Source organism: Daphnia magna, linkage group LG4 (assembly GCF_020631705.1).
Source record: "Daphnia magna isolate NIES linkage group LG4, ASM2063170v1.1, whole genome shotgun sequence".
NCBI lineage: Eukaryota > Metazoa > Arthropoda > Branchiopoda > Diplostraca > Daphniidae > Daphnia > Daphnia magna.
Window position 1 is genome coordinate 12,545,813 of NC_059185.1, and position 13,993 is coordinate 12,559,805.

At 41.2% G+C, this 13,993-nt stretch overlaps 3 protein-coding genes across 10 annotated transcripts in view; 2 read left to right on the top strand and 1 right to left on the bottom strand.

Moving 5' to 3' along the window:
* LOC116933250 (speckle-type POZ protein-like B) overlaps positions 1–13,993 on the bottom strand; it is a 64,308-nt gene that overhangs the window by 7,419 nt on the left and 42,896 nt on the right. For 2 of the 8 annotated variants that reach the window (XM_045171743.1, XM_045171742.1), the window contains exons 1-3: positions 2,957–3,099; positions 2,378–2,873; positions 2,090–2,313 (exon numbers count right to left, since the gene is read on the bottom strand). The exons of 3 other annotated variants lie outside the window; for them this stretch is intronic. The gene's annotated coding sequence lies outside the window, so the exon portion shown is untranslated. Of the gene's footprint in view, positions 1–949; positions 1,088–1,153; positions 1,537–2,089; positions 2,314–2,377; positions 2,874–2,956; positions 3,427–5,052; positions 5,307–8,595; positions 9,380–9,504; positions 10,032–10,155; positions 10,578–10,708; positions 11,594–13,993 lie in introns of those variants that run through there. 3 more of the 8 variants (XR_006644743.1, XM_045171744.1, XR_006644747.1) reach the window with 3 other exon arrangements.
* Positions 3,205–4,737, top strand: LOC123470982. The gene has a single exon (XM_045171736.1). It carries the CDS (start codon positions 3,205–3,207, stop codon positions 4,498–4,500), a length of 1,296 nt encoding a protein of 431 aa, XP_045027671.1. The 3' UTR covers positions 4,501–4,737.
* Positions 11,587–13,777, top strand: LOC123470977 (probable ATP-dependent helicase PF08_0048). Its single transcript, XM_045171702.1, has one exon. The coding sequence runs from the start codon at positions 11,675–11,677 to the stop codon at positions 13,538–13,540; it is 1,866 nt and encodes a 621-aa protein (XP_045027637.1). The 5' UTR covers positions 11,587–11,674; the 3' UTR covers positions 13,541–13,777.

Here is a 13,993-nt window from a genome sequence, read left to right on the forward strand (position 1 = left end):
ATAAGCTTCTGACATATTTCTAGGGGAAGGACTAGCAAAGGTCGGCCATTTCCATAGAAAAAAAGGCAAAAACAATTGGGGAAACAATCATCTTTAGCATTTCTTTTGAGGAATGGTGATCGGAAATTCGGAACCAAAAAATTGAAAAAAAGAATAAGAGGCTGATCCCAGCAACAAACCCACTGTTACAAGCTATAAAAAAAAACCAAAAAAAAACAAAAAAAACGTAAGAAATGTTTCGATTCCACGAAAAATGTTTGTTTTGCAGTCAAACAGTAGAGCCTCTGCCATTAGCCGACAGACTTCCTAGGAAAACGTTTAATTTTTCAATTACCTTTAAATGGCATTCGTTTAACTGCAAAACTCGTTCAACGATGTAGAACTTGATGTTAACAAATGAAACATCGACGCACATGGGAGAGAATTGACTAGACGATGATCTAATCGTGAAAGCACCAGTACTGAATGTATACTTTCGATCTTACCCTTACGCTTACGGGCTCTTACAGTTGCTGACGTTTGAAGGGGAGAGACTAGCAAACGGTCGGCCATTTTGAATTTTCTTTTTCACCCTTCCCTAACGCATCCGAGTGAAACCAATTCTGCCACCTGTTGCAAGTTACTTCGACCAACATTTCTTTGTATATTTTCGATTTCCTTGTATACAAACAACAGATTGAGAACTGTCTGATTTTAGATTACTTCTGGCAAATAACTTTTATCAAACGATACAGTAACTTTTTACATTTTCAATTAACTCACACGACCAAACTAGTTTCTCTTCTTTTGCCTTTTTCCATCCATCGGTCGCCATCACAAGAAAAGGGAAACGCCGGAGGAAATCAACTGCAAACTTTTTCAAATGCATCGCTGGATGCGACTGGACAGCGAGTGCAAGCAGCTTTACGAAGTTGTCGGCGGACATGCTGTTCGTCAAATGAGTTTCACACTCGGCTCTCAACTGATCCAGCATATACTTATCAGCAACCGCCAAAACATCGACAGCCATTTTGTCCAGCGTTCCAGAAGTCATCCGGCCAGTGTACAGGTAACGAAGGGCTTCATAGAAAACATCTGGATCGTCGTCCTGGATGTTATATACCTTGTTCAAAAATCTCTCTGCAGTTTTATGTTCAAACATGGCGGCAAATACTTTGCTTTTTGCTGCTAGGATGTTCTTGTGGGCGTGGAATGTTCGCCCTCCGACGATTAAGTAAACGTCCCTTACCGCTTTGTTTTTAAATTGTTCTTAGAGTTGCGTCGAAACTAATTAAATCGTTTCCCAATTTAAAACGGCGCGATCTTGCACAAAATGAAGAGTTTAGAAGCCAAGAATTCCAGTTCCATTCGATATAATTTCTGGTCAGCTCGAACACCGTTTGACACCAACTATCAGCAAACGAAGGTCTGAATGTTGCTCCTAATCGTGTGGTACCTGCTTTCTCATCGATTTGATTCATTTTTGCTTAGCATAAGAAATTCGGTGGACGCTGTCCTCTTTTAAAGTGATGAGATGACGTGGCCTAGCCCAAGACACTTGATGCAAAGAACAAAACGTTAACTGATGTTACCAAAATCTGAAAATGGGAAAGCAAATGCAAGCTACGCGCATCGACGAGAATTCGGAACTAAATGGCAACTGGGAGCAATCGGCCGTAGACAAACTATTTACGATGATATGACGACAGCGAAACAATAAAAAACGATTGATTTTCGTGTAACTGAGAGCTAAGCGTTTAGACAACTACGGATCGCCAGAGGTATCGCGTATTAAATCGTAATTCTGCTTCGTAGAATTTTTTTTTTGGCAAAAATGCTGTGGAAAAATATTCATCCATGTCTTTTTCAAGTAATTTTGAATGCGTTGTGCGAAAAAATTCCGACAACTTCCAATGGCCAAGTTGTCTTCGTGAGATTCCCCACTAACCGCATGTTTGCGCCGCATTAGCATATTAGTTTTTTCAACCGGTTTCCAATCACCGTTCACTATATTTCTTTTCCCCTCACTCAATTGTACTTAACATTTACTTGCTTAGCTTTTTAACTGTTAGATAAAACAAAGAACGATTAATCACCTAGCAGTTCTTACCTTGATTTCTCTACATCTTCCGTTTGAAATTTTCACTGCTTCGCTGTCACTAAATGAAAATGAAGATATTGCGGTCGGTAATCAACTGTTCCACCGTGAACACAAAGTGTCACTGAAGACGGCGTTGAAAGACGGGCAAAATACCAGCTGAAGTGAACACTGTCAAGGTCCGATGACAATCAACTTGTGTTTCGACAGCAGCCTCCTTTAGTGGGATCGCTATGCTTTAAATTAAAAAAAAAGGAATAAGAGTTTTCTATTCCGGGCTATCATGGATCATTTTCTCACCTCTTCCCCTTATTCTTTCCGATCCTAACGGCATAGACGAGTGGGTAAGGGACAGTTTGTGTCGATGAGAAACAACTAAAATGGGGCGTCGCTGCCGTTGCCAGAGAGATAGGACCTTGGATAGGATTATTCGCTTCTATAAGTCGATTCGAGTCCAACTTCGATGCTTGGAGCTAGGTGGTCCAGCTGCCCCCGGTCATCTCCGGCACTGCAGACTGCCGGCCGTGATGTTCTCATTTAGCCTATTCGTACGGTCCCAGTTGTTTGTTATGGATAACACGATGAAATAAACGGCACAAGTTGTGTCCACGAAGGGCTTGGCAATCAAATAAGAGCCGTGGAATTCCAGGACATTCAGGACACAATTTTAACAGTGTAGGCACTAGCCAGGCCATTAGTAGAAGGTGAAAAGGAAACTTGTGAGAGGGGATTGATTTAGCCGCCAATCCATTTATCGTCCTTTAACCAAATCCCGTGTGATGACGTGATTCGGCAACTGAAACAAAGACACAATTTGTTTTCTGCATTGCTAAGACTGTACTTTTGCGAGTTGCGAATTTGACTTGATTTCACCCATACCTATTGCGTGCACAGAAATTGCAAAACGCTGCTTCTATTGGCTGGCCGCGGGAAAACGCGTGATGGGGGGCGGGATTGTGGGGGAAAATGAAGGGTCGTCAGGGAAGTTTGTTGAGCCAACCAGACGGTTCTCAGCTACCAGCCGTTTCGTTCCTCATTGTCTTCCGTGATATCGAATTAATTCCAGTTGATTATCACTCGTTTTGAAAGTGTTACAAGTGACGTCATCGACATAGCAACGGCAGAGAATGTTACGGAGCAGAAGTACGGGTGGCGATTACACTTGCCAATTGTACTTTGATCCTAGGGCCGATGAGTCAGGCACAGGTGGTTATTGGATTACGGATGAAGAGCTTCGCCAAAAATTGGCAAACTTGATCGACGCCAACGAAAAGATCCAAAAAGCGTCCGTCTACAGCAATCCGCTTCATTCGTGGCAGTTGACAAACGCCAAGTCTTACCACGAGTTCCTTATAATGAAAACGAACAATTGGTGGTGGTCAATCGAGAAAAACAGCGAATGCATCACGATTCAACGCTCGAAGAAACTCGAGAGTGTTCGTGACATGTACCAAAGGAAGAAACGGACGACTGGCTTTGGTCCGTTGACAAAAATCAGGAAGAATGAAACGACAAAAGACGGCAATATAACAATCAACGAACTCATCAATTACTTTTGGAGGACAGATATTTTGAACAAAGACTACCACGTCGTCAATGCGAATTGCAAAGACTTTGCTGCTATGGTTTTTAACCGAATCAAATCGTTTGAATGTCGGGTCTATTTTGACGAGGCTGCCGATCAACACGACAACGACAACATTGCCGATTCAACAAGTGGTTTCCACATGACAGTGGATAAAGCTCTTGATGAAGTACGACGCTGTGGCGGTTCAGAGCCTTTTACTAAAAACTTGGAGTGTTACACGTTAAGATTACCATTCAGACAATATTTCTATTCCCAACTATGCGCAACGGTACTTTTACTAAGAGTCTTTTTTTCCGTCATTTTTATAATTAATCTGATTTATCGTGCTGTTCGCGATGATTACGAGAAATCAATTATCGAAACAAATGAAAGTTTATCTTATAACGAAAAGACTTTGCTTGCCCTCTGTTCCGCAAGTTTACTCATAATAATTCCAATTCTTTCTACTTGTGTTTTCTTCTTTTTGATATTCATAATTTACTTCATTGAATGGTACATATTTTGGAAAAATCAAATCGTCATGATTTTTGAAACGCAGGAGGGAACTTACTGGTCGTTGGAAGGAACATTGTTTATTCACAGGGCCAAAAATAAAGACGTCCTTTTGAATGAATGTCAACGACAGCCACGATGCACTTCGTTAAAAGACAAAGATTCAGAGATCGTCGTCGGAGATTTAGAATGGAAGAATATGAACGAGGTAATGGAATATTTATGCAAGAAAAAGAAGAATAAAAATGGCATATATCTTAATATCTACGGCATTAAAAGAATATCTTCATTGTACAACAAAATTAAAAAGAAACAGCGTAGAGAGTTAGTGGTTCATGTTTAGCGCACAATGAAATTTCGCACAACTTGTTTACATTCACCCGAAAATTTCGTGTGCCTATTGGCTGAATAAGCATCAGCAACAATTCCGATATTATTTCTAGCAATATTCTTTTTTTTCCCTCCTCCTCCCCTTGCCCTCCATGGATTAAATGTCTAATGAGATCTATGTGGTTCTGTTCCAACCAAATGTCAATTTTGTAGTTTAAAGGTGGTGAATACAAAATTAGTTCAAAATCAATTCAAAATAAAGCTTTTGCTATTTTCGTAAATTTTAAACCAACCAGTCGAGTCGTTGCAAAAAAAAATATTAAGCCACTGAAAATCCCGATCCGTAAACATACATCTACCGTATGAAACAGACTTAATAGACATACTAAAGGCAGGAAAAAAAAAGGCCAAAACAAATGCGGAAACAGTCGTCTCGAGCCCGTCGTTAGGGGAATGGTGATCGGAAACAAGACTTTAAATAAATATGTAAGCAACACTAAAATCCTTATTATGAAACAATGGCAACATTTTCTAGATGCTATGGCGAAAAGATATCGTTTCTTACCTTGGCTATGGCGTGATGACATTCTTCAGGCCATCGAGTTTTCCACTTCAAGGGCGAAAGTCACGTGATGTCCAACGATCCGATGTCATCGTTGGAAACTCTGTTACCACCTGCCAGCAGTCCGTCAGCCCAATCCATGGTCAATTTTAGTCGAAACTACCAAATATGTCAACTGGTTGCCTCAGGTAAATTGCCTCTCTTTCACGTGTTCGCGTCCTTGAGGTCAGTGCCAACGGTCCCTTCGTCATCCCCATCTAAATGGTTAAACAACAGGAGATAAAATAATTTACTCACTTTTCTTCGTATTTTTCACATTTGCAATTAGCAACTTCTAATTTGAAAAAAATGTCACTTTAGCATCATTCAAATAACACACACAATCAGACCGGCTTGCAACAAGAGACGCGGGACCGGGGGGTTGGCAACTGTTGCAAAACTCGTACACCCGGCCGAGGATGACTTTGGATCTTAAGCCAAAAGTGAATTTTGAAGCCAAAATGAAGCCAAATCTGGGGATTTTAGGCCAAACTAGGGAATTTGAAGCCAAATCTAGGCCAAAACTGGGAATCTTAAGCCAAATCTAGGCCAAAACTGGGAATCTTAAGCCAAATCTAAGCCAAAATTTTGGAATTGACCATAAATTTATGTCAAAGGTACACAATAAACTTAAAATTTAAACGTCACTGACAGTTTTACGGTTTGTTACATTAACTCCCACTACTTTCCTTATAATTTTAGCTTAATAAAAAGACTGCTGGTTAGTAGCAGTCGCGGGATAGTTATGAACGGTTATGATTTGAGATAATCAACAACTGTCGTCTGCTACAATAGCATTCTGGGTTTCTGACTTTTTAAAATTAACATAATTAAGTCCCAACAATAAAACAAGATATGGCTCCAACAGATAATGTATTTGATACATTCGAGAAATGCGGGCTTCAACTTGATACGCACATCAAAGAACTTCTTCAAAAATTAGGCTATAAAAGCTTAAGAGCCTTTGCCCAAGAATATCCCATTACTCCAGATAAATTTGATGAGCTGGAAGACAATATCCGGGATTATCTGGCAAATGAATCAAATATAAGCAAGCTGAATAAATTAGAAAATTCAAAGGCGGCTAAAGTTGCTTTGTTTGGGGAGGTCTTCTGTGACAATCCATCCCAGTTTTCTTTTCTTCCGGGAGAGAAGGCATCGATCACCTCAGCTGTAGAGCTGTGCTGGAATATTCTTAAGGAAAACAAAGTGCCAGCTCTAAATTTCGCTCCTATTTTTAAATCCACTTCTTTGTCGAGAGTGGATAAAACCCAACTGGCAATTGCCGCTCCAACAAATAAGGCACCAAGTGAAATATTGGGGCCGACTCCTGCAAGTTGCAAGAAACCTCTTTTGGAAGTGGTTCGCTACTGGATGTTGAGAAACAAAAGCCATCTTTTGACTTTGGAGGATGTCTGTGTCTCTGAAGAGACAAAAGAGATTGTGTGCAATCACACAGACCATTTGAAAGCAATGGCATTTAGAATTGTACTTGATGTCACCGGATACTGAAGCCAAAATTGGTAATTTGAAGCCAAAATTGGCAATTTGAAGCCAAAATTGGGGATTTCAAGCCAAAATTTGGCCTCACGTACACTTCGGTTGGGAGTTGCCAACCCCCCGCGCGGGACACTGCGTGACGGGATGACGTCATTGGCAAATGGGTCGCTATGGCGTCTGCTCTTTGTAAGACGTTTTAAAGGATCGATGCAAATAAACAGTTGCAATCGTGCGTCGTTTTTTAAAGCGTGGGACTTCAACGACACAACAACAGAAAAGAGGAAAGAGGATGGCCATGTACGGATAACTTTTCTAGGAGACTGGAGCTTGATGTATACGAGCGAGATTGGAATGCTGCTTGAGGGCACCAAAAACGAACTCGTCCATCTCGTTGAAGTCTTTAAACGCAACGACGATGTGGCCTGTTTCCATCGAAAACAAACACGCCCCACTGTAAAACTGATCGCCGGGCAGAGTGCAATCCAAAGGAAAACAGCTGACAATTTCGTAAAACGAGCTGCGCACGTATTTCCACTTTTTAAATCTTGGGGAGATAGCTACGTGACACTTTGAAGGACGCCAAATGTTATTTCTTTTTTTTTTTAGACTACCCAAGTCATAGCCGAAACAACACGAAATTTCACGATCATGTTGCTTAAGTTGGACTTGATACATAAGTTGTTGGCGCAGCCCGAGATTATTTATCTCAAACAAACACACACAGCACTCACAAAAAGCATTTAATGCAGGGTGAAGTTAAAATCGCAACACTGTGAACAAGAAATACTGTAAAGGCATATAACTTTATCCTCCCGTTTTTTTTCACATTCAGTCTCGTATTAGCAAACACACGTTGTAGAAGACACAGGCAATCAACGTCCCTTAAAAGGTGCGTAACGACTACGTTCGCGTTACTACGAATTCAATTTGGTTCCACCGGAGCATTGCAGTTGCAATCGTCCAGCAACTTTGTTGTCTGCCTTGTGGCTGACTTTTGGCCACGACGTTCTCTTTTAACTAACGCAGTCCCGACACAGCAGTTCTTTTAACGGCTAAACTCAATGTTATGGACGGCTTGTGGTTTCCAGGAATAGCTCGGCTTAAGACGAACATAAACAACCAGAATCGTAGGGTTGTTGTTGAAATGTCTTTCCAGAACATTCCTTGTTACAATGTAATCAACAAATAGCAGAAAGTCAACAATAATCTAAGCCGAAATGAGGTGAATTGGCGTGTAGTCGATGTTGTTGGTTAAAGAAAGCCTTTACGAGAACGAGAAATGTTTACTCAAATAGAGTTGTACAAAACGCGACGATTTAGCGTTCCACGGCATTTCACCCAGCTCTTATTTTGGCTGTGTATCAGTATCGTCTACGCCGCTCTTTCTCTCGTTTTGTGTGACGTCATCGCAAAAGTCAAACCGGGAGTTGATGTGTTCGCTATTTGCAACCTCTTGTTTTGCTTCATCGCCTTTCTTCTCTGCGTCAACATCCTCAACATCCTGTTTGTCTTAATGGGAGTTGCGCTTATGTTGTGCATCGCACCGGCAATTGACGTGTTAAATTTTTTCGTCGACTATATCGCACCGCTGTCTCTGTACGTTTTTTTCCAATTCGTATCGTACAACTGTTACTTAGACTATGGCCTTACGTTTTTCCACACGCACTTGTTGCTGTTGTTTGAAACAAACGAGGGAACGTACTGGTCGTTCGAACAAATACGGCCATCTTCAAATCATTTGAACAATAATTACGTGATCGTCATCCAGCGAGCCATGAATAAAGGCATCCTTTTGAAGGAACGCCAACGGAATGCACGAGATCCCTTGTTCACCAACGTACACTTGGACAGCCCTAACCTAACCTAACCTAACCTAAAAATTTTGCTTCCACCATAATTTTTCTCTAAAACCTGATGTTTAAGCAATAATAGCAAATAAACTGAAACGCTGCCTATGTGGGGCTAGATACATAGACTTTTGGCTTAGCATGCCGGTGCTCTACCACTGAACTACTACTCATATACTAATCAAGTTTTTTTCTTCTTCATAACCCAAAATTCAACCAGAGCTTAAAAATTTTACTTGAGTGTCGATTTTTGGTTTCATGAGCCATCCATGGCTCAACGGACAGGCTATTGTCTGGGAACTTGGCAGTGTAGCTCCCAAACCTGTTGTCCCACCTTCAAGTGATGGCGTGGTGGTTTGGGGAACCCGGCTCAGCTACCCTTGGAACTTGACGGTGTATCTCCTAGATCCATGCCCAACTAACCCACTCCAAGTGGCCATGTGGTGAGCTACAAGTCGGGACTGTTTAGGACAACACCCCTTTACGAATGAAACGCCCCGTCAACACTCGGAATGAAAAATGCTTTAGCATACTTTGGTGGACTAATAAACACATAAGACACTGTGAAAAATAATGGAAAGTTTTTCAAGTTTTATGACCTAATATATTTTGTTTCAACAGCTAATGGCGATATGAACAATATTTAGAGCGATTCACAACATTTATTCGAAACAGAATTATGTCACAGTAATACTTCACGTATTTTGAATGACAACTTTGCGGCAACCGAAAACCGACCGAACGCCGACCACCAACATCCCGTCATACAGTCGGCACAAGGAAATGACATCAACAATAGCCTCCCATTCTATTTTGATAGCAGCAAAAATGGCGTCGGAATATGGAAATGTGGCAATAGAAGAAAATACTGATAGGCTGGGATGTATCTGAGCAAAGGTGGAACTCATGCTTTTTTTCAAAGTAAATTTTAAGCAAGTTGGTCTCTTCAAAAAATAAAGGAAAAGGAAAACGATTGTAATAGCAAATTCTACAGCTAAAAGATTGATTTATCTCAATTCACAGTGCAATTATGCATGCAAAAAAAGGAGAAACATATTTAACAACTCACCCAAAATTGGAATAGACAATTTCTTTTATTACAACACAGCACAACCATCGACAGGCGTTCGGTTTACAATAGGCGGCTGGTTTGTGGTTTTTGCACTCCCGCCATCGGCACCACCGAATGGCAATCAGCTGATTGTTTTTTTTTTCACTTGTTAATAAAAACGTACGTGGTGAACTGAGCGAAGGAGTATTAAGCTGGTCTACAGATTGTTCAGCACCAATCCATCGACGACGTCGTCCACAATTTTTTTGTTGCCACAATAAATGCAGCAACTATTAAGAAACATGACAGTTGCAACTTACAAGACAGAGAACTCGCACGAGCACAAGTCGAACTGATAACTCACACTGTATCCTTATCCAAGTATAAACTGAAACACGATTAAGTACAGAATTAGAGCAATGTGTAAACAAAGATTCGTCAAAACCACAAAAACACGAACAGGTCGAATTCTGCAAGATGAATGATCTCTAATTTGTTCCCGTCCCTACATGTAAGACAAGCCAACAGCGATGCCAAATTTATTCCTTTTCAACCAAAAAAAAAAAAAATAACAAAAACAAACTTCAAAATTTGATCCGAAATGTAATATAATAATATTTCATTAGTTAAATGAACAGAAAATTGAAACATGCCAAACACAACACTTACGTGCGGCATCTCTGTTGTTTTCGCCATTCTTTCGATGACGTGTGGACTGATGGATGCTAATGGTTTTTACTTGTTACCACAAGGAAAACCGATTGCTTTTGTCGTTATGACACCAGCTGGAACTCCGTACTGCTGGTTTGATTAGGTTACATTTTACAGTCCAACTGCGAAGACGGTTATCGTCAGGGAACTGGCCATGTCTTTGGTAAATAACGCTACTGGCCCTAATGCAAAGGTGCTAACGTATCAGATTAGCATCCCAATAGTGAATTCTATGGGATGGAAGCTTTCCTATTTTGTGACTCAAACCATGAATTTAATCAGCCATGAAGCATTCTAGTTGAGCAATCCAGCCCAACAAACCACCACAACAAAATTGATCAAAAGGTGACCGGAAACGAGAACATTCTCTCTCTGTTCCTCTGTTACAAGCAAATAGAAAATCAGTGGAACTCGTGGATTACATGTAATGTGACATTTGTTTAACAGCTAAAGAGTATGACCTCGAATAAAAGACTGATCTCCTAGGAAATATGTTGTATTTTATCAATACCTTTAAATACACACCATTTGACTTCTGAACCCATTCAAACATTTAAACAAATGAAACAGCAACACACGGAGGAGTATCGGCCAGGAGGTGATGAACACGTAAACACACAACTAGTAGACAGAGGCACCAGAACTAAATGAACTTTTTTCAATTCTCAACTTCCAATAGGTGACGTTCGAAGGGGAGGGACTAGCAAATGATCGGCCATTTTGAATTTCCTTTCACCTTTCCTTTTCCCTTACTTACCTAATAGGAAACTACCAAATGTGTCACCTGTTTGCCTTAGGTAACTGCCTCGGTTACAGAAGACGAGAGAATGTTTACCTTGTTTATTGAAAACACTACTTTCACTAATGCACTGTCAATAACTGCAATGAGGATGATTTGGTTGGTGATGAAACATTCCACCGCAAACACAAAGCATTACTGAAGAGGCGTCGATAGACGGGCAAAATGCACGCTGAAGTGAAGTGCTGTCAAGTCCCGATGGCGACAACCCTCGCGTCTATATGACGCTTTGTAAAAACAAAAAGAAGGAGTAAGGGTTTGCTATGCCGGCCATCATGGCCGGCAAGAACATTTGAGTCAGACGCTCGGGGCGCTGCAGTCTTTTATAGTCTTGCTGCCCGGTCGTGACTCATGACATTTTCATCAGCTGACGCAACCGGCGCCATTGTTTTAGCGTTGCTGTCTTTGCTGCAGCGCATTTGTCTTGACATCACCCATACGCTGCGTGAAAAGCACCGCAACCGGTTCGGCTCGGGATTGCTTTGAACGCCCACAGCACGTAGTCCACGCAGTTCTAAGTTGTCTACTGAGTCGTCAGCTCTCTCGCTCGTTATCCTCTTCCTTTCGATGGAATTTTATCCAAATTAAGTGGCACGACTGCATTAAAAAAGGGCGAAAATTACTGAAGTGCTCAATTAATTCAAGTGTGTGCCCTTACCGACAAAACACTGATAGACAATGTCGCAGAGCAGAATTACCGGTAGTAAATACACTCGCAAATTATACTTTGATCCTAGGGCGGATGAACCAATCGCCGATGGATATTGGATGACGGATGACGAGCTTTGCGAAAAATTGTCAATCTTGATCGACACGGACGAAAAGATCCAAAATACGTCCATCTACATCAATCCGCTCTATTCGTGGCAGTTTATAAACTTCAACCTTTGTCACGCGTTCGTTATAATACAAACGTTGAACTGGTGGTGGTCGATCGAGAAAAACACCGAATGCATCACGATTCAACGCTCGAGGGACATCGAGAGTGTTCGTGACATGGACCAAAGGAAGAAACGGACGACTGGGCTAACTCCGTGTGCGTGGATACGTCCGATCAAAACGACTCAAGGCAACAATGTAACAATCAAAGAACTCATCAATTACTTTTGGAGGAAAGATGTTTTGAACAAAGATTACCACTTCCTCACGGCGAATTGCCAAGAATTTGCTCTTATGATTTTTGCCCGAATCGAATCGTATGACCATCAGGTCTATTTTGACGAGGCTGCCGATCAACACGACAACGACAACGATGCCGATCAACACGACAACGACAACGATGCCGATCAACACGACAACGACAACGACAACGATGCCGATCAACACGACAACTACAACGACAACGATGCCGATCAACACGACAACGACAACGACAACGATGCCGATCAACACGACAACTACAACGACAACGATGCCGATCAACACGACAACGACAACGACAACGATGCCGATCAACACGACAACGACAACGACAACGATGCCGATCAACACGACAACTACAACGACAACGATGCCGATCAACACGACAACGACAACGACAACGATGCCGATCAACACGACAACGACAACGATGCCGATCAACACGACAACGACAACGATGCCGATCAACACGACAACGACAACGACAACGATGCCGATCAACACGACAACTACAACGACAACGATGCCGATCAACACGACAACGACAACGACAACGATGCCGATCAACACGACAACTACAACGACAACGATGCCGATCAACACGACAACGACAACGACAACGATGCCGATCAACACGACAACGACAACGACAACGATGCCGATCAACACGACAACTACAACGACAACGATGCCGATCAACACGACAACGACAACGACAACGATGCCGATCAACACGACAACGACAACGATGCCGATTCAACAAGTGGTTTCTATATGACAGTGGATAAGGCTTTAGATGAGATACGACGCTGTGGCGGTTCAGAGCCTTTTACTGAACACTTGGAGTGTTACAATTTAAGAATTCCATTCAAACAATATCTCTGTTATCCAGACGTGCAGTTTAATATCCTCTTCTGGTTCTTTCTTCTACTTATAATTATTGGTTTTAACATTAAAAAAATTGAAAGTTTCTCAGAAGCGATAAAGGGTTTGTTTTTGTTCTGTTCTATGATTTTAAGCCTGCTTTTGCTAACTATCATATTCTCTATTGACTGGCGCGATGGGAGTAAAAATTACATCGTCATGATTTTTGAAACGCAGGAGGGATTTTACTGGTCGTTGGAGCAGTTAGGGAGAAGATTGGTTATTCACAGGGCCAAAAATAAAGACGTCCTTTTGAATGAATGTCAGCGACATCCACGATGCACTTCGTTGAAAGACGAAGATTCAGAGATCGTCGTCGGAGATTTAGAATGGAAGGATATGAACGAGGTAATGGAATATTTATGCAAGAAATTTAAGAATAAATACGGCGAATTTGCGGTGGTCGTCGGCATTAACGATATATCTTCACTGTACAAAAAAAGAAAAAGAAAATTGCGTAGGGAAACAGTTGATGTTTAGCGCACAATGAAATTTCGCACAACTTGTTTACATTCACCCGAAAATATCGTGTGCCTATTGGCTGAATAAGCATCAGCAACAATTCCGATATTATTTCTAGCAATATTCTTTTTTTTTCCTCCTCCTCCCCTTGCCCTCCATGGATTAAATGTCTAATGCGATCTATGTGCTTCTGTTCCAGCCAAATGTCAATTTTGTAGTTTAAAGGTGGTGAATACACAATTAGTTCAAAATCAATTCAAAATAAGCTTTTGCTATTTTCGTAAATTTTAAACCAACCAGTCGAGTCGTTGCAAAAAACCATATTAAGCCACTGAAAATCCCGATCCGTAAACATACATCTACCGTATGAAACAAACTTAATAGTGATCGGAAACAAGACGTTGAATAAATATGTAAGCAAAATTTTAACTTGGTTATCAACACTTAACTCCTCATCACGAAACAATGACA

Bases quoted from the DNA above. Each gene is read 5' to 3' on its own strand.
- LOC123470982 (XM_045171736.1), top strand. From the start codon at position 3,205: ATGTTACGGAGCAGAAGTACGGGTGGCGATTACACTTGCCAATTGTAC.
- LOC123470977 (XM_045171702.1), top strand. From the start codon at position 11,675: ATGTCGCAGAGCAGAATTACCGGTAGTAAATACACTCGCAAATTATAC.